Source organism: Lissotriton vulgaris, chromosome 7 (genome assembly GCF_964263255.1).
Source record: "Lissotriton vulgaris chromosome 7, aLisVul1.2, whole genome shotgun sequence".
Lineage (NCBI taxonomy): Eukaryota > Metazoa > Chordata > Amphibia > Caudata > Salamandridae > Lissotriton > Lissotriton vulgaris.
In genome coordinates this window covers 1,762,923,814-1,762,943,181 of record NC_141695.1, presented here as the reverse complement: position 1 = coordinate 1,762,943,181, position 19,368 = coordinate 1,762,923,814, and the positions used below count along the sequence as shown (strand labels likewise).

The following is a 19,368-nucleotide window of genomic DNA, read 5'->3' as shown; positions in this document are numbered from 1 at the left end:
AAAACATGCCATTCCAACGCATTTTTAAAAACTATCATTACAACGCATACCATTACAACACATACCATTACAACGCATAATACTTTTAGGGTAGCAGTGAGCGAGGTGTTGGATAGTGTAGATGTAAAAACTACTATTCCCACTACAGTGAGTGCAACAGTAGGGTAATTTTTGGATAGTGTAGGGGTAAATATTACTATTCCTACTCCACTGAGTGCAACAGTAGGGAAAGTGTTGGATAGTGTAGGGGTTAAATTTACTATTCCCATGTACCCCAAAACACATACCCACCCTAAAACTAAAAAATCTCTATTACTTACCCCATAATGTGTTGTAATGGCATGTGATGTAATGGGATGCGTTGTGAAGGCATCTGTTGTAGTAACATGTGTTGTAATGGCATGCGATGTACAGGCAGTTGCAATATAACAGCTGCATTGTAAGGTAGTATGTTGTAATGACTGTGTTGTAATGGTTGTTTCCCCTCACAGTGACCTCTATTTGTCCCCTAGTGTCAGCTCTGGGAGAAGAGATCATAAAAAGGAAAGGTTGCTACAGTCAGATATTTTTACTTGAAATGCTCTAAACTCAGTGAAAGGAGGGTGCATTCATGCCGTAGTTCACATGGTTCAGTCTGCTGACTAAGGGGTACTCAATTCTTTAGTACTACTTAACTACTATGGGCCTCATTTATGAGGCGTGCGTCACTTTTACGCAGCCGGTGCGTCACTTTTTGTGACGCACCCGTGGCGTAAAAAATGTGCCTTGTTGCGCCATATTTACAAAGTGACGCATCTAAGTAGATGCGCCATTATGTAAACCCCTGCGCCACATTTTACCTGCGCCAGGTATAATGAATGCAAGGGGGGCGTATTGACACAAGAAAGGGTCGTAGAAGTGACGCAGTGTAAATCTATGAGATTTCAATGTGCCACTTCTAGAACACAAATGCATAAATTTCTTACGCCTGCCTCACAGCAGGCGTAAGACTGACGCAGGCCCTTTCACATGGGGCTTGCCCCATGTGAAAGGACACATTGCTGGAGTTGCGTCACTTTTGTGACACACTCCAGCAATGCGTCACTTTTGCGCCATAAAGATACGTCAGAAACACGGACGTATCTGTAACTCGATGCGACATAATGCGTCATATTATAAATATGACGCATCCAGAATGTCGCAAGGAGGGCGCAATGAAAAGTGACGCATCGCTGTTTTCACGCAGCGATGCGTCACTTTTCATAAATAAGGCCCTATATACTCAAGGCTAGCTCCATCCTTTCTATAATTCTAGTGTCTCCTACTACCATGTTGTCTACCTCCTACTATCTTTGTGCCTCTTCTTCCTCTGGACGAATCACACTCACTGCAAAAAATGGGCTCCTCTGCCATTGGTAGAGAGGCAAGACTAATGTCTGAGTTGCATTTTTTTTACAAAACTATATTTTTAAACCCAGTGTCAACTCTCATTTCTTTCAGTCTGTCTCTGTGTCTGTGTTCAGCCGACCTCAGCTCAGGGGGCAACTGTTGGAGTGGTAAATGCCCAAGTGGGACAGACGGCCACCCTCACTTCCCCTATCACTGCGAATTTACAGGCGGTTGCCTGGTACAGAGGAAGATTTGTGGAAAATCTACAGCTGATCTTCGGTTACATCATGTCACCACCAAGACAGTTCAATGGCCCCCAATACACAGGTCGGGAGACTGGCAGGGCAGATGGGTCTTTGGTAATCAGAGACCTGCGGATGAACTTCACCGGAAAATACACTGTGATGGTATCCCCATACCTTGCTCTCACTGACATAGAAACCAGAGAGCTGAGAGTCTATGGTAAGTGCTTGATCTCTGCCATGGAAGCCGATGTTTCCTCTTCCTCTGATGGGAGGATTACATGTAACATTTTATCTTGGTTTATATAAGTTGTGGTTAGGTTGAACTGTTTGTTGGATCATCAACATGATACATGATCCTCTCACATTACATCATTTTTTGCATTACTGATATTCTGGAATGGGGAACAAGATTAAATGCCAAAAAATGCCCTCCAAGTCACTCAGATATCTATACAACAATTTTGAATGTTAATAATGTTGCATGAGCTCAATCTCAACAAAGAAGACCCCATAACCGTCTAGTCCCAAACAAGAATTTTAAACACACTGCACCAGTAGTCTATAACTGAGAACATGCAAATCATGTGTACAGTAATCATCTATGTGTTATACCAGTAGCTTGCTGGGGTGTGGAAGTGGAGGGGGGGGTTATTTGCTCTAACCTTTGAATGGAGGAGCTCAACATTGACATACTACAGGCTATTTAACTATTCCTGCTTCGCTTTCCCTTCTTAAGTAGAATATATTTGCATGCCTTTTCATTTACTTACAACACTTCAAAGAATGCTCCCATGTTCTGTTTAAAAGACTTTATTAAATTCAAAATATGCTGCAGAACAATAACACAATAAGATCAACAATAATGATCAGAAGTGCATATACAGTATTAAAAACTATCAAGACAACCATAAAAGTGTTTATATTTATAAGTGATAGAGGAAGAAAAGGAGAGGAAGGGAAGGGGAGGGACGGTGAAGTGGAGATCTTAGAACAAATCATAGGTGTTTGATAGAAACAACAACAAGTTGCCTCAAATTTAAACCTTATAAGGTAAACATTATATCTATAAGCATATCATAAAATTTACTATAATATATAAGGAGAACAGAGAGAGAAATTCATGGAGGATGGAAATTTTCTGTAAATATAGAAACAGTACCTGATACACAACTATCAACTTGATTAAGATATGAACAAAGATGTAGTCATAACAGTTGCGGATTATGCAAATATGTACTTTGTATAGCAGGATACCCAAATTATGCCTTTATCCTTCCAAGTATGCCAAAAAAGGCCTATTGTTTATCTTGAGTAAGAGTTATACCATATGGGCATTTTCAAAAACAAGGCTGTATCTAGAGTAATTGAAGGAAAAGTGGATTTGAGCGTTGATACTGTGTTACGTAATCAAGCGGAATGAAGAAGCGACGCCCTAGCAGTAAGAGATAGGACCTCTCTAAAGCTAGAGGGGAGAAGAGAAATAAGCTCAATATCTAGCTATTATGGAGAAAAGGACGAAGGTAAATCATGAGTCCAAAGAGCCGCTTGGCGCAAAGCAAAAGCCCTATGATAATCATAAAAATGTGGAACATTAGCCCCCGCCAATTTCGGTTTTTGTAAACTGACTATTGCTACACTTGATTTTTTTCTGTTTCCAGAGAAATTTAAGGAGTAGCGTATATATATATATATCTTTTAAATTGTTTGAGAATGTGAACTGTCAAAATAGAAAGAAGGAATAGCAGGAAGGGAGAAATAATCATTGTAATAGAGTCCAAATGGCCCCACCATAATAAGAATAGAGGATTCCAAAAGGAGAGAATCTTATCAATTCTGATACTAAGTTCCATAAAATTGATTTTAACCATGTCAGGGATAGAATTTGTGAGTAATACACCTAAACAATTAATATTTGCAGAAGTGGGCCACTGATAACCAGTAAGAGAATAACAATTATCAAATGTGTATTTAGTAAGCAGGAGAATTTCCGTTTTATCCTTATTCTATATCCAGAGATAGTAGAAAATAGAGAAATGTCTTGTACTGGAGAAGGTAGTGAATCCTCAGGAGAAGAAATGAAGAAAAACAGGACATTTTAAATGCTGGTCTCCATATGGAAAGCCAAAAATAGAAGGATTAAGATGGATCAGAGAAAGAAAGGGCTCAAGAACTAAAACAAATAGTAAAGGAGAAAGTGGGCAACCTTGTCTGACTTCCCTATTAAGAGGAAAATATGCCATTAACCATTACTGATGTCTGGGGTGCATGATATAAGAAAGAGATGAGAGCTATAATTTTAGAGCCAAACCCATACAATTTTAAAGAATGAAATGAAAAAATCTCAGTTTCCTCTATCAAATTCCTTCTCAGCATCAATTGTTATGGCTACGAGAGAAAAATTAAAAAGAAGGGGCTTTACTGGGAACATTTCAAAGGAATCTCGATTTATCTGATATAAGCCTTCCCTTGATAAACCCTGATTGTTCTTTACCTATAAGGTGGGGAAGAAAAGATTCTAACCAAAGAGCTAAGAGCTAGGAGATAGGCATATAAGTTTTACATTCACGAGGGTCTTTATCATCCTTATGAATATATAGCTTCTTGCAGAGTGCTAGCAGTAGAAGAACATTCAGTAAAGTGATTTTATAAACAATACAGATAAGGAAGACTCATTTTGGAGAAGTGAAGATAGAATTTCAATGTGAAACCGTCTGGACCAGGCGTTTTCCCTAATTTAAGCGCTCCTAAGGCTGAAGCAATTTCTTCAGTAGTAGAGGTCAATCTCTAAAGAATCAAAGCCTAAATCAGGAGCATCAGAATGAGGGGTATGGCGTAAATACTCCACAATTGTGGCAGAAGGATGAATTGATTCAGGTGTATAAAGAGATTTGTAAAACATGAAAAATTCTTCTAAAATAGCCTGATGACTAGTAAATAGACTTACAAGTCAATGTGGAAATTTAACCAATAATGTTCCGCTCTTTTCTTCCCCTGAGATAATTTGCTAATAACTTGCCAGCTTTATTTCTCCCTCCATAGTAACAGGCATTTATCCGAAGAAGCACAGACAAGGCTTCTTCAGTAGAAATAGAACTAAATTGCAATTTGGCTTTAAGCAGGGCATTAAGTGAAACATCTGTATTATCATTAAAGGAAATAAAGTCTGTAACAAAAGCTATAATTGAACTAGAGAATTGAACCAGGTGTAATAAATAATTGTTGAATTTTCATCGATACAAAGGGGGACGGGCAGGAACCAAATCCAAGTCTGTGATAACCATAGTGTGGTCGGGAAGCACAATTGGAGAAATATGTGACTGTATGATAAACTCTGCAAGGGACGTAGAAATAAATATATATATTCCAGTCATGAAAGTGAACCATGAGAAGCAGAGTAAAAAGTAAACTCTCAGGCAGTTGGGTAAGACAATCTCCAAGAGTCCACCAAGGCTCCCTTATGAATAACATAGTGAAATTGCTTATGTATTTTATGGGATGAGAAATGGACTGAGGATAATCTATCTAAAAATGGGTCCATTATTTGATTACAGTCTCCTCCTAGAATAAAATAAGAGTCATGAAATTGTGTACATTTCTGTGCAATGGAGGGCCAACAAGCTGTATCCGGTTGCATTGGGGCATAAACATTCATACTAGTAAGGGGGACATTATCTATAATGAGTCTATGATAAACCACCTACCCATATCATCTATTTGTTGAGAAACCAAATTAATATTAATGGATTTTTTACCGAGTATCATGAACCCATTCTTCTTATTTACCTATGGGGAAACAAACACATAACCAACCCAGGCTCGCTTAAATTTCAAAGCTTCAGAATGTGTAAGTTGAGTGTCCTGGAGAAGAACCAGATCAGGATTAGATTTACTTAGATGGGATAACACTCTCTGTTGTTTGATCAGATTAAGCGATCCTTTAGTGTTCCATGTGATTACTCTGAATTATATACAACAGAAAAAATGGTATAGGATAACAATGAGGCTTATATAAAAATTACAGCATATAATACAAAAAAGAGAAAGAGCAATGTAGAAGTGAGACAAGAAGGAGAGTAGGGAGGGAAAGGATGAAAGGAAACACAGGAAAAGAAAAGGTAGAAGGGAAAAGGGAAAAAAAAGCCAAAAGAGGAGATAGTACAAATCCATAAAGGATGACTGAAAGAACATACCTGATGAAACAAAATATAACAGGGGTGGTGACGACCCAAAAAACAATGACACTTCTAAGGGAAGGGAAGGACAAGCCACACCAGGATCAAGAAAACTTAGGAAAATGAACCAAACATACTGAATTACATCAGACAAACCTGCAAGGAGATTACAAACCAGCATAAGACATATCATATACAATAAAACATACAAAGAATTACAGTCTGAGATATATTAAGTAGTCACAAAAAATGCTATTCAATTTCTTTGAAAAACCCAACAAAGAGAGCAATAAGAAACAGGGACAGAAAAATCAACCATTAGATGGGCCAGCTGTATCCACACTACTCAAAGTATGGGATTGAATAAACTTCTTAAATTCCGCTGGATCTTAAAACTTCAGTGTTATTTTGGAAAGTTACTTTAAAAAGGCAGGGGTGAAAAAGACCATATCTTGTACCAAGTGAACAAAGGGGTGCTCGAAGATTGAGACACTCTTTCTTCTGGTTGCAGTGGCATTAGAAACATCTTGAGAGAGGAACAACCTTTGACTTAGCCAGGAGAATTGATGCTTAACCTTGGCTGCAGAAAGAACCAACACGTCAGTAAACTTGAGTAAGAGAATGATAACCCCTATGGGTTTAACCAAAGACGTAGAAAGCGGAGGACAAGGTCCAAGCCTATGGGCTCTCTGGATATTGAGCGAGCTTGATGGAGGCATATCCAGTAGTTTAGGCAGAAAAGCGGTGAAAAGGAGACAGGGTCATCTGCATCCAAAGCTTCCGGTAGGTCATAAATGCATAGACCTGTTTTCCAAATCCTGTGTATGTTGAGGAAAGCTTGCACACCTCTTTTTCCAAGGAGTGAATTTTATGAGTTTCATTCTGGACCACCAGAAGTTGTTGGTCCATCACAAATACACAATTTTCTATTGATGACCATTTGTCATCCAGGTGCTGTATTCTATTATTAGTTTCTTCCATGAATGGGGGTAATGCTTGAATTTCCTCTAGCATCAGCTCTAAGGAGATAGGGAATCCTGAATAGTCAGATGAGGGCGGGTTTTGTTTCAGCCGTTTAGATGCAAAAGAGTGCTATGAGGCCTTGTTAACGACAGAATGTAGCGAGAAACTGCAAGCAGAAGCCGAGGTAGCCATTTCACCAGCAGCTGGGTATTTAATTACTATTGACGAATAGAATGCCCCAATTTTTCTGACTGTTACATTAGCCCACAGTATGAACCTAATTCCTGGAGTGAAACAAATGCTTTGCATTTACTGGAAGGGAAGAGAAGGGTGCTGGTGGTAACAGGGATGTGGGGATGGAGGATTAGCCAGGGGGGCCGTACCATGCTGGCATCAAGCTGGCCATAAATATTCACACGGAGGAAAGACCGTCCAGTTGGGAATGGAGGCAGCATCACCATTGTTTTTAAACAGGAGCTGGACTACACCTCTTTCACACCAGACCTTGTAGATGGTGCAGAATGTCTGAGTTTCTGCTGTATTTTATCACCCCGTCAATGCATTGTTGGGATCATGAATGATTTAAAGATCCCCAGGGACGCCTGGCAATTTCCTCAGGTCCCAAAATGAAAACATAACCTCTCTCAACCTCAGATACAACCATCTTCTCATCTTGGGGGACCTCAACTTACACATAGATAAACCTTTGGATTCCCATGTTACTGCTTTGTCCGAAATAACGGGAGCATGCAACTTTGTTCCTTTCATTTCCTTTCCCACAAATAACTTGGGCCATACTCTGGATCATATCTTTTGAAATGTGGAGTTTGAAACCGATCCTCTGACCCCCGTCACTCGATCAGATCACATCCTCATTAACTTCAGCATAGGGATTGATATCCCACCCAAGGTGACAACAACAGAACATAACTAAAGAGCTTTCAACAAAATACCCCTAGCGGTTCTGGTGGTTGTTTTAGATTCTTCCGCCTGTTCACTATCTGAAAATCCTGAAGTAGAAGCATGTGCTCTAGAATCCTGGCTCAGGATAAATGTTGACCCAGTAGCCCCTCTGACACCCCGCACCTCCAGAAAGATTAGTGCTCAGCCCCCTGGTTCAACGAATCCCTGAGCACTAGCAAAAGTGAATGCAAATGTCCAGAAAGAAAGTGGCGTAAACACTATACACCAGGACATAAGATGATCTATGAGGCTGCTCTAAAATCTCACTATCTGCATGTGAAAGAGGCCAAGAAAAGCCATCTGCAGACCGAAATCGTGTTCTCTAGTAATAGATCTTTAGCATTGTAAAGTCTTTTACTTCTCCTAAGGCGGCTAGGAAGGAAGCCCTGCACTTGGCTAAATGGACAAGCCAGCTGGCCCTATCCCTCCGTAACAAGATTGTTACGATCCATCAGTGTTTCTCTAGGGAGACAAAGGGGAACCTGCCCTTTCATTACATTTCTGATGGAAAAGCCAGGTCCCAGTCTCCCCTGGCACTATTACAATTCCCGGCTATAAAATTGGACAAATCACTTATATACCTGAAGGACCTTAAGTCGGGCTCCTCGGTGGATGCATCCCCAGCAAAATTATTACCCTCCCTAGCCCCTTCTACAAATCCCACAGTGAATAAGGTGGTAAACTCATCACTTTCCACTGGCACTGTGCCATCCATTTGGAAGCAGGCAAATATTCTGCCACTCCTGAAGTATTTCGGGGTTCCCAAGGCCTACACGCTCCGGAGATAACCCACTCACACTCAAGAACTGTTGGCACGGAAACTGTAAAAGGCAAAGAACAAGTTTATTAAGACCCCATGGGGTGGTGGTACACTCAAACAGCACCCTTCGGCAATGCAAGAGGTATCACACCGCACATCGGTGTGACCCCGGTTATATACAGTTTTGGGGTAATAAAAGATAGGCGGCACAAGTTAAGACACATTTTCGAGACATATATGGTCATGTTTTGGAATACTGCCAGCTCATTGGAGGGGGCACAACTCCGCTGGTCAGTTTGGTGCACATTCCTGAAGGTCTACGGGTCAGTGGGAGCTGCGCATGTGCGGCTTGACCAGTACTAAAAATAGCCTGTTGCTGGGCAGACAAGAGTGGTCAGTGGAACGAACAACGGACTAAAGGGTACGTCGGCCACGAGGCCGCTCATGATCTAAGATGGCCGCCGCAACATTCAAAATGGCGTTATCGTGTATAGCCAAGTTAAGGAGGACAACGTGTAGGTTCAGCTAATCGCTAATGCGAACGGGCCAATTACGACACTCCTTAAAAAATCAACTGCGGACCCGAAGTTTCCGCAAACTATAGGCTGATTTCTCTCCTCCCGGCTTTCTCCAAGGTACTTGAGAAACAAGTCAACAGAGTGATCTAGGATTACACAGAAAGTCACAATCATTTGACTCAATCGGGCTTTAGGGCAAATTACAGCACCAAGACAACTCTGTTGGAAGTGACGAAGCACGTTAAGGAAAAGCTTGACCTGGGGAGCAGAGCTATTCTCATATTACTTGATCTTTCGGCGGGGTTTGACACGGTCCCACACAAGATACTCCTCAATAGACTAAGGAACCTATGCACTGTGGTTTGCACTAGCCTGGAGAACATCTTTCCTGAAGGATAGAAATTAAGAAAATATGGATGCCCCTTTTTTCAGCCCCCATGCCCAAAATGAATGTAGGAGTCCTCCAGGGTTCCAACCTGAGCCCAGCTATTTTTAGCTATGATATGTCTCCCCTTGCATCCCTGGTGAAGGCCAACGGTGCTAAGATAATACCTTTTGATGATCATACACTGGTGATCTTTTCCTGTGAGAAGGGGGCAGACTTTGATAGGGATGCAATTGGATCTTGTCTCATGAAGGTTTTTAAATGAATCAAGGCAAACCAGCTTAAATCCAACCCTGGCAAATCAAAGATTGTCTTTTTTGGACTGCCTTTTGCAATTGGAGTCATTGGTGGCCGGAGGAGCTGCCCCCCTAATATCAGCCCAAACCACTGTAAAGAACCTTGGTATCTAATTTGATGAAGTCCTCTCTGTGAGATCCCAAGTCCAGGCTCTGGTGGGTACCTGTTTTGGCATGCTTTCAATGCTTAAAAGATTCCTCTTGTTCCTTCCACCTGATTCCAATAAGATATTGGTTTAGGCTCTGGTGACATCTAGATTAGACTATGCTAATTTCTTATCCTTGAGCCTGCTGGGCTACCTCCTCCAGTGCCTCCAGGTGGTGCAAAACTCAGCAGCCAGGGCGATTCTTAGACTGAAACCCAGGTCACACACGGCCCCTCATCTCAAGACTTTACACTGGCTTCCAGTGAAGGAAAGGATAATGTTTAATGCCCTGGTGATATTCTTCAAAGCCCTCCATGGGAAGGGGGCGGGATACCTCAAAAGCTGTGCTAGCCACTATGCACCCATCAGACCCTTAAGAGCATCCTCATCAGAACTTGCATGCATCCCCAAAGTACGCTAGGTACACATGGGTGGCAGATCTTTTAGTTTCTTTGATGCTCAAGCATGGAACCAACTACCTGCTACACTGAGAGTCACAACTGATTTGACATCCTTTAAGAAACATCTGAAAACCTGGCTCTTTAAGAGCTAGTAGTGCCTCGGAGTGCTGTCATGCGTGAACGCCCAGCACCGGGACACTCTTGTTGAGTAGCTGTGCGCTTTATAAGCTCACTTCATTTCATTTCATTTCATTCATTCATTCATTCATTCACTGCACAAGTTTGAAAATACAGAGCAGCTTCTCTACAAAAAACAACCTTTTCTTTTTGCTGAACAAGATATACGGGATAATACACCATACTAAATCAGTGAAAGAGTTACAAATTGTTCAAATAAATTAGGAAAATTATGAATTCCAGTATATTTCCCCTTGTTTTATGTTATGTTATGTGTATCTGTAAAGACCACTATGACCGACGAGAGTATCCTGGTACTACCCAGGTGCTTGTACCTACCTTGTCTGTGGTAGGCCGGTTAATTAATAAGACAAGTCTTCGGCTTTTTCTAGAGTTCAGGAAGAGAAGAAGAGGTTCTGATGTGAGTTTGAGTTTGAGTTTAAAATATTTATAAAGCGCACGTACACCTGGCGGTTTCATGTGGCTACAGAGTACTGAGCCCAGGAGGGCAGGAAAAGCGGGGGAAGAAAAAGTAGCATTTATGGAGAGAAAGCTTGTGAGAAAAGGAACGTTTTTTGCGATTTATGGAAAAGTGGGTATTGGGTGCACGATCTAAGGTAGGCGGGGAGAGAGTTCCAGAAAGCGGGGGCAAGTGTGGAGAATTTCGTGCCACCCCACTTTTTGCGTTTGAAGCGAGGAACTGTCAGCAACTGTTGGGCGGGTGAACGAAGTTCCCTGACAGGGACGTAGGGTTTGATGTCAGAGGAGATGAAGGCAGGGGCTGTGCCGACCCGAGCCTGAAAGGTGATGCAGCCCATCTTGAACTGGGCTCGTTCAAGGATGGGGAGCCAATGTAAGAACTTGAGGAGGGGAGTGACGTGGTGGGATTTGGCCAAGTTGAAGACCAGACGTGCAGCCTGGTTTTGGACCAACTGGAGTCGTCGCATGCTGTAGGCGGGCATGCCGCAGTAGAGGGCATTGCCATAGTCTAGACGAGAGGTTACCATTGCCAGGACTATGAGCTTGAGGGCGGAGAAAGAAAAAAACGAGAGACTTTGCGGATAGTGCAGAGTGAGAATAAAGAAGAGGACACTAACCTGGGAGTGCAAAGTGAGTTGGTCGTTCAGTTTGACCCCAAGAGTTTTTACAGATGACGATGGAGAAGGGGGGGGACCAAAGGAGGGGGGCCAGAAGAGAGAGGTCCAGGGACTGGAGCAACCACCTGTCAAGACCAGCTCCGTTTTGTCGGGGTTTAACTTCAGGTGGCTGTAATTCATCCAGTCCCGGATAAAGACCATGACAGACTGGAAATTAGACATGGATTCGGGGGATGTGGATAGAGAAAAGATAAGCTGGAGGTCGTCCGCATAATTGTAAACGGAGACCTCCAGCTGTTGAAGAGCAAAGATAAGAGGGGCAATGTATAGGTTAAATAAAAGAGGGGAGAGGGAAGAGCCCTGGGGAACTCCGCATTGTACTTTACGGAAGTCCGCAGAAAAGTTACCCAAGCGCACTGCCTGGGTGCAGTCTCTCAGGAAGGAGGACAGCCAGACCAAGGCCGAACCTCCAATCCCCGCCGCCCTGACACGAGAAAGTAAGATAGGATGGTCAACCGTGTCAAAGGCGGCGGAGAGGTCATGGAGGACCAGGGCCTGGGGGTGGTTGGTGTCCATGCCTTCTCTGAGGTTGTCAAGTATCGATAACACTACGGACTCCGTGGAGTGAGCGGGCGGAACCCAGCCTGACGGGAGGCTAACACCCTGTTTTCCTCCATGAAGGTGCTGAGTGTTCTGGTCACATGGCGCTCCAGAACCTTCCCCAAGAAGGGCAGTAGTGAAATGGAGCGGTAGTTGACGAGAGCGGAGGGGTCGGCGTCAGTTTTTTTAGAATAGGGACGATGATGGCCGATTTGAGGGGTGGAATGACAATGCCCTGGGACAGTGAACTGTTGAGGAATGTGAGAGGGGGCTGCACACAGGCTGAGTAGATCTGTTTCAGGATGTGGGCGGGGCAGGGTTTCAAAGGGGAGCCTGATTTGACCATGGGCAAGAGGGAGAGAAAGGACTCTTCTGTCATTAGAGGAAAGGAGTCAAGGCGAGCTGCGACTGACGGACACTGGGGGTCGACAAAAGAGGAGGGGGGAGAGGGATGTTAGCTTTGATGTTAGCAATTTTATCCAGGAAAAAGGTGTTGAGGGAATTACATAAGTCCTGGGAGGGAGATGGTTTGAGGGTAGCTCGGTCAGAGAAGCTGAGGCCGTGCACGATGGAGAAAATCTCTCTAGGCTGATTTTCGGCCGCCAGGATTTTGGAGGAGAAGTAAGCATTCTTGGTTGCCAGGATTGATTTTTTGTACAAAGCCAAAAGGGAGATGTACTGATTTTTAAGATTAGGGCAATAGTCACACCTCCAGGACCGTTCCGTGCGGCAGACGCTGAGTTTTTGGGCCTTCAGTTCCTCACTGAAGCAACGGTTCGAGTCGTTTGTGCGTCTGGCGGACACCCGCCTGAGGGGGGTGACGGAATCACAACCAGATTGGAGCCAGGAGTTAATGGAGTCGGCTTGCGCGGAGGACGACAGCCCATAGAGATCCGGGCTGGAAGAGGAGAGAGTGGTGGACAGAGAGGCCACGTCTACATGGTTCCATGAGCGCGCCCAGGTGTTTTTGGGAAGAGAGGGCTTGGGAGCAGAGGTGAGGATTAGGGAGAATGATATCAAAAAGTGGTCGGACCAGGTGCAGGGGGAGATAGACAAGGAAGTTACTGGGCAGTTGAGGGACCAGATCTGGTCAAGGATGTGGCCCTGGGTGTGGGTGGGGGAGTGGACGTGGGAGTCGAAATTGAGGGAGCGAAGGGTATCTGAGAATTCTTTCGAGGTGGAACATTCAGCCGGGTCTGAGGGCCAAAAGTTGAAGTCTCCTAACACCAGAATGGAGGAGTTGTTGATTGCTAGAGTGGCTCCAAGTCTTGGAAGCTGGGAAGGAAGAGTTGGGCAGGTGAGGGAGGGCGGTACAAGAGTAGACAGGTGACCGGAGTGCTAAAGGAAAGTGAGCGAGCAACAAAGAAGTCTGAAGAACCGAGGGGAGAGAAGGCTAAGGATTGAAAGGAAATTTCTTTACGGGCAATCAGAGCGACGCCGCCGCCCGGTTTGCCGGAGGGTCGGTCAGCTCGTAAGGCATAATAAGAGGTGGGAAGCGCGGCCAACAGAGAGGGAGAAATTGAAGCGAGGAATTGTCTGTGGATGTGAATTGGATGTGGAGAGGGAGATCGCTACCCGCTTGTAAGCGATGTAAGACAATGCTCATCCTCCTGACCTGGTTCTGTGTATGCAAGGGATGATATTGGATCAGAGAAATTTAGGTTCTGCTCTTTATCTGTCACAAATATGCAAATATTTACTCATAACTGACATTATAATCACTGTGTTCCTTAACTTCATTACCATGTGTGAAGCACTTAAATGTTTTAACAAATTGTAATCCTTGTAGGGATTAGAGATTTATATTGAAGTGTACTAATGTTCATCTGAATCATGTAATCATGTACTCTTTTACTCAAATTTTACACCTATTCTTAAAGTTATACTTGTGTATGTATAACCATGTATTCAAAGTTCATATTAACTACAGAATTAACTACAGGCCTCAAGTAAAGTGCATTTAGCCTTGCAGCATATTATTTTTTTTCGCTGGTGCATTATGAATGAATGAGGGAGTTATACAGTGCACAGCTATTCCAAGGAGTGTTCTGACACTTATCATGCTTCTATTTTGTTAGAGAAAAACATATTGTTTGCATTAGATTGCCGACAGTGAGGCCTGGAGGGAAGAACTTGGCAGTAATCGTGGAGAACTAATGGTCGAACAATGCCTTCTGTTCAACTTGTACCAGGACGGAGAAATGGTCAAGGCTGTGAATTACTGTCCAAGTTTCAATGAAATGGGAAACCTAAAGGATGCTGCAGATGCTCCTCTCGAGCAACAATTTATTTGGTTCCTAGAGTAAAAGGAGATTAGGAAGTTTCTAAATCTTCTGTTATTTTAATGGGTGTTCTTACAGTTAGAAGGCAGCTTCCCTTTAGACTTGTAGAGAGACAGACCTCATTGCCTGTTTATATTCTTGCAAGTGTGAAGTTACAGGCTGAACAATTATTTCCTCTTCCAAGACTTTAGCAGAAGTCTATATCATGCTGACATCTTTTATGTCCCTTAAATAGAAACCCGGGGAAGGTGGACCTGCAATCGATCTATGTTTAGAAGAAGCAAGGGGATTTTCTTTATGGAACTTAGAACAACAAAATTTCCCTTATGTGCTGTACTAATGACCAAAAGAAGTATACACTGATTCAAGTCCACTCAATCAAAAGTATCTGACAGTTCTCTTCTATCAAAATTAATTTATTTCATGCAGCACATGAACAATTCCAGACAATTTTATTATTAACAATGTGTTAAAAATAGGTTAAAAGTATAATGAAACAGTTCATCAAATTATCCACATTTCACATTTGTAAACAGATCTACTTGTCTATATCCAGAGTCCTATACAAAACTATTTATTTCAGAACTTTTCTTAAAAAATGTGCAATTTTCTTATTGCAACGTCCATTTCATTAACATAGAAAAATTGTGTCATAGAACATTGTGTTGACGCAGCGTTTCGGCGGATGTTTTGTTTTCTCTTCACCTTTTTCAGGACTTATTAAAATTTCACAACGTTTTCATGAAATTAATAAAAATCAGACAATAAATCTAGAAGTAAAAAAGATAAAATTCCATTTGTTTTTCTTCTATCAAACATTATCTCTGTTGGTTCAGTGCACACTCTCAGTCAAATAATTATTTTAAATGTAAATATCATTTTAGTTATGACAAATAGATTGGGATCATTTTAAACTAGGAGACCTTAGTCAAAGTATGTACCTTTATACAATTTAAAATTAAAAATTGAATCTCACCTAGACAAGCTTTAGCGAGAAATTCCCAACATGCAAACCTTTTAAAATACTGTGCACCTTTTCAAGGGGATATTATCTTCAATGAATATCCTTCATAGTATCCCATGAATAGTAACCCCATTATTAGTATTTTCTTACTGTCAATCCATTTTCAAAATTGAGTGTCCCTTCATATAACTTACTTAGGAAAAGTGGATTTCACAGAATTAGCAGGAACCCTCTGAGTATGATTTCATGTGAGTGAAGGATGATTACCTAATAAAGAAAATCCGATTGAGACAAAGTTATATTATTATTAATATTTATTATCTTGAAAAGAGTGAGACCAAAGGAAAGGGAAATGTATTTTATTGGCAGTATTCGAGATACGATACCGATATGTTAATGTTAAATAAGGCGCAGTTTGTTTGTTTTAAAGTGTATTTAACATGGGGCTGAAATGAGTCTGAAAATAGACATTCCCCGGGTCGTTAAACGTGCGTATGCGTACGCGGCAGCAATGAAAGAACCAGGCATGCTCCTTTTTTCTATAGCCATTACCAGTCATTAAAATTGCGTCTCCATGTGTTATTCTATTTCACTTCCACCTACTCTCTATGAAATTCATTCTCAGTTGTCTTCGTATTTAGTGGAGAACAGGGTTTTTGATTTATTTCAGGCCAGTATTAGACATTCTCATTGTGTAGTGTAGTTCCGATAGTTCCCTTTCATGCAGGATCTATGCTGTTTACGGATAACATATACTGTGGACTTGGTGGCAAACTGAGTCTGTAGACCCCCACCAAATATGTCAGCCTATGTTTTCACATTAGCTAGCTCGCAGTACCACTAGAATCTCATTTTATCAGAGAGATTAGTTTTTTGGCAACCTCAGAACATAATATCCTCAGACTCATGGAAACAACATACTATTTTTCACCCAGTCACTAGTGCTTGCTTGTTTTACTCTCCGTGAGATAAAGAGAAGAAATACTTGACCGTGTTTACAATAAGAATTTATTGTACCGTTGTTCTTCTCATGTAATATAAGTGCGCTGCTACAACTGATACACAGTAGCAGAGATATAGAACCAGCAGTACAGTGAAGGAATAGTATTGTTCTACCATTTTACAATAGTCATGAACACATACATGAAAATGAAATTCATTTATAAAAATAAAGTGTGTCCTCATAAGATGCCTGTCTAGATGTACCAACGTGTACCTAGCATGTGGGTAGGTGCGAAAGAGCCTAAGCCTAAGAACCTAAGTCTAAGAGCCAGGAATCCAATTAGGATTTAGTTAAACACCCATACCTGAATAATGAGAGTGTGGGACTTCGTCCTGGACTTTAGCTGGATATCCCGCAAGGGATCGGCAGACCACTGTCAGCTGGAGCGATGGCATGCCGGAGCTGCAGTGTCTCTGGTCAGTGTGTCAGCCATGAAGTCTCGGTTCCCTCCAGCTTTCCGATAGCAATAGAGGTGCTTTATTTATACAGTCTATGTGCATGTGTTCCCCATTGTTCAGTATGAGGATGACATTGGGGATTAAACCTTGTGCGTCTATGGTAGAGGTGAAGTGTACATCTTGGAGATTATACTCATAAATAATTCATATGTGCTAAGGATGACGTCTTAGCAATATGGATTGGGAAAAACTCACCCTCGGCATGGAACCAGGTGAAAGGTTTAGTCCATAAAAGGCTATAGTCTTTATAAGCCGTTATGTCCATACAAGGCAGTCTGTCCTTATTTGGAGTTATTTCCCTATAATGCTCATATGAAATGACAGGGAGATGATGTAGGGAAAGTGTACGATGTTCCCTGTACCTATATCAGGTTACCGATATGAAATGTAACAATAGCACAGGAAGCATGGTCCCAAGCATTGGGGATGACCTGCAGCTTCCATGCTATCTCCAGCTTATTGAAAAGATTGAATGCAATAGGCATTGCAGCCTGGCCCTGAAGTCTTTCAGAGTCCTTCAGCTTGAATCAATCAGGAGTCCCACAGGGCTCCTTCTTAAGTTCACCCTTTTCAACCTCTATCCATCTCCTTCAGCCCTGCTTGTCCACTTCTTTGGTTTCAACTTCTTGTCCTATGTGGATAATACTCAAATTCTGATCTCTATTCTAGAGGACCACAACAATTTTCTAACCATCTTCTAATCACTTGCCAGTTGGATGCAGAATATGTCTCAAGTTCAACAGAGACAAAATGCAGATTCTCAATTTCTACAACAAGTCTCATGCTTGGACCGCTACTGGGTGGCTGTTGAGGTTAGTCTTGCCTCCATTCTCTTTTCGTCTTGGTCAAAGACCTAGGCTTCACCATTAATAATCAACTTACTTTTGGGAAACAAATTAATCCGGCATCTCGAAAATACTGAGCACATGTGTCTGATCCTTCCACTTACCTCCCATAAAACTATGAATCATGGATTATTCATCTCCAAACTTGATTACTGTAATCCTGTCAATTTAGTGATTCCAGACTATTTCAGGTTATTTAGAACTCGGCCTAAACTCATCTTAGCAATCGGTCATATCTCTCCTGCTTCTGCAAACTCAAAGCACTTAATTGGATTTAAATTAAGAAGCCTACAAGCTTCAAAGCTCTTATATAGTCCCTAAAGTTATCAGCATTGCAGGTCAAGGCTAGGTGAGACATACATTCACTCCACACCTTCTCTTTCACCCGCTGTGGCAGTGGTGTAATGTAAAATGAAGGACCACAGCTGCAGAATATGATGAAGGGCTCCATCCGGAGTCTCTCATATCTTACAGATATCCATACATTGGCCTTGGGTAGTCCCCTTGGGGGCTGCATAATTGGGGGGCTGCTGAAGGGTTCAGGCCCCTTATGCCTCTGGGGCTGTAGGGGCTTGTGTTTAGGGGTGGGCGGCCAGCTACGCTCCGTGCACGGAGTGTGCGTAGTGCCGCCTACTCCGCATTTTGCGGAGCGGGCGTAGCCAGGCGGCACTACGCACGCTCCGCAGACGGAGCGTAGCTGGCCGCCACCTGCCTCCCTCCCGCCCTCCCTAAATACTTTCAATTAAAGGAGTAAAATAATTAAAACGCACTTACCTTGCCCGCCGCTGCCCGCCGCGTCCCCGGGGCTCGCTATCTTCCGTCTTCCGTCTTGTTTACTAATGCGCATGCGCGGGCGGCCGCGCATGCGCATTTTCTCATGAGAAATGCGCATGCGCGGCCGCCCGCGCATGCGCATTAGAAACAAGACGGAAGATAGCGAGCCCCGGGGACGCGGCGGGCAGCGGCGGGCAAGGCATGTGCGTTTTAATTATTTTACTCCTTTAATTGAAAGTATTTAGGGAGGGCGGGAGGGGGGCGGGTGGCGGTGCTGGCGGCCAGTGGTGTTTGCGTAGTGGGGCTACGCGGAGTGCGGAGGTGGGCGAAGTTTCTCGCCCACTTCGCGTAGCTCCGCGAATCCCCACTACGCACACTAAGCCCAGGGCTACTTGTGTTATGCCCCTGCTCCTTGGTCTGCCTCTGCTGAGAGACTGCTGATCATCATTTAGTCAGCCCCTGAATTGAAGGCCACTCCTATCTGGAAGTCAAACTCTGGAATGATCCGCCCCTCACTCTTAAATCAATCAGCTGTCCTTCAAAGTACAGGCATAATCATAAAACTCCCCTTTTCAGATCATTTTCTTCGCCTCTTGGTCATCTGATTCTTGCTGCTTATATTCCCCTTTCTCTGGCCCCACTCTTCTTTGGGCCCCTCTGGGAATGTGTTACTCTATATACATGTATTGCCATAACCTCTCACATTGGTTAGTCTTGCATGACCTGGTTGATTATGGGATGTCTCCTTGGGGATTGATGCAGTGTGCCACCTCCTTCACATTGCTTTGTTTCTATAGGACAATTGATTGAGGCTGGTATTGTATGAGGATGCTTTGGCAGTGGTGATGAGGAGACAGAGTGTATATTGGAATTTATTTTAGTAAAATGCTACGGTCTGTGGCTTTGATCTTTCTTCAATAATTGTTTTGTTTTATTTTACTTTTCCTCAAA

General features: G+C 42.8%; 1 protein-coding gene across 1 annotated transcript in view; it reads left to right on the top strand.

Annotated features, from left to right (window-relative positions):
- Positions 1-1,375: 1,375 nt before the first annotated feature.
- Positions 1,376-19,368, top strand: part of LOC147706610 (cell adhesion molecule CEACAM5-like) — a 771,610-nt gene continuing 753,617 nt past the window's right edge. The window contains exons 1-2 of the mRNA XM_086929639.1: positions 1,376-1,394; positions 1,480-1,830. Of these exons, the coding sequence (XP_086785765.1) occupies positions 1,376-1,394; positions 1,480-1,830 (370 nt within the window). The remainder of the gene's footprint in view (positions 1,395-1,479; positions 1,831-19,368) is intronic.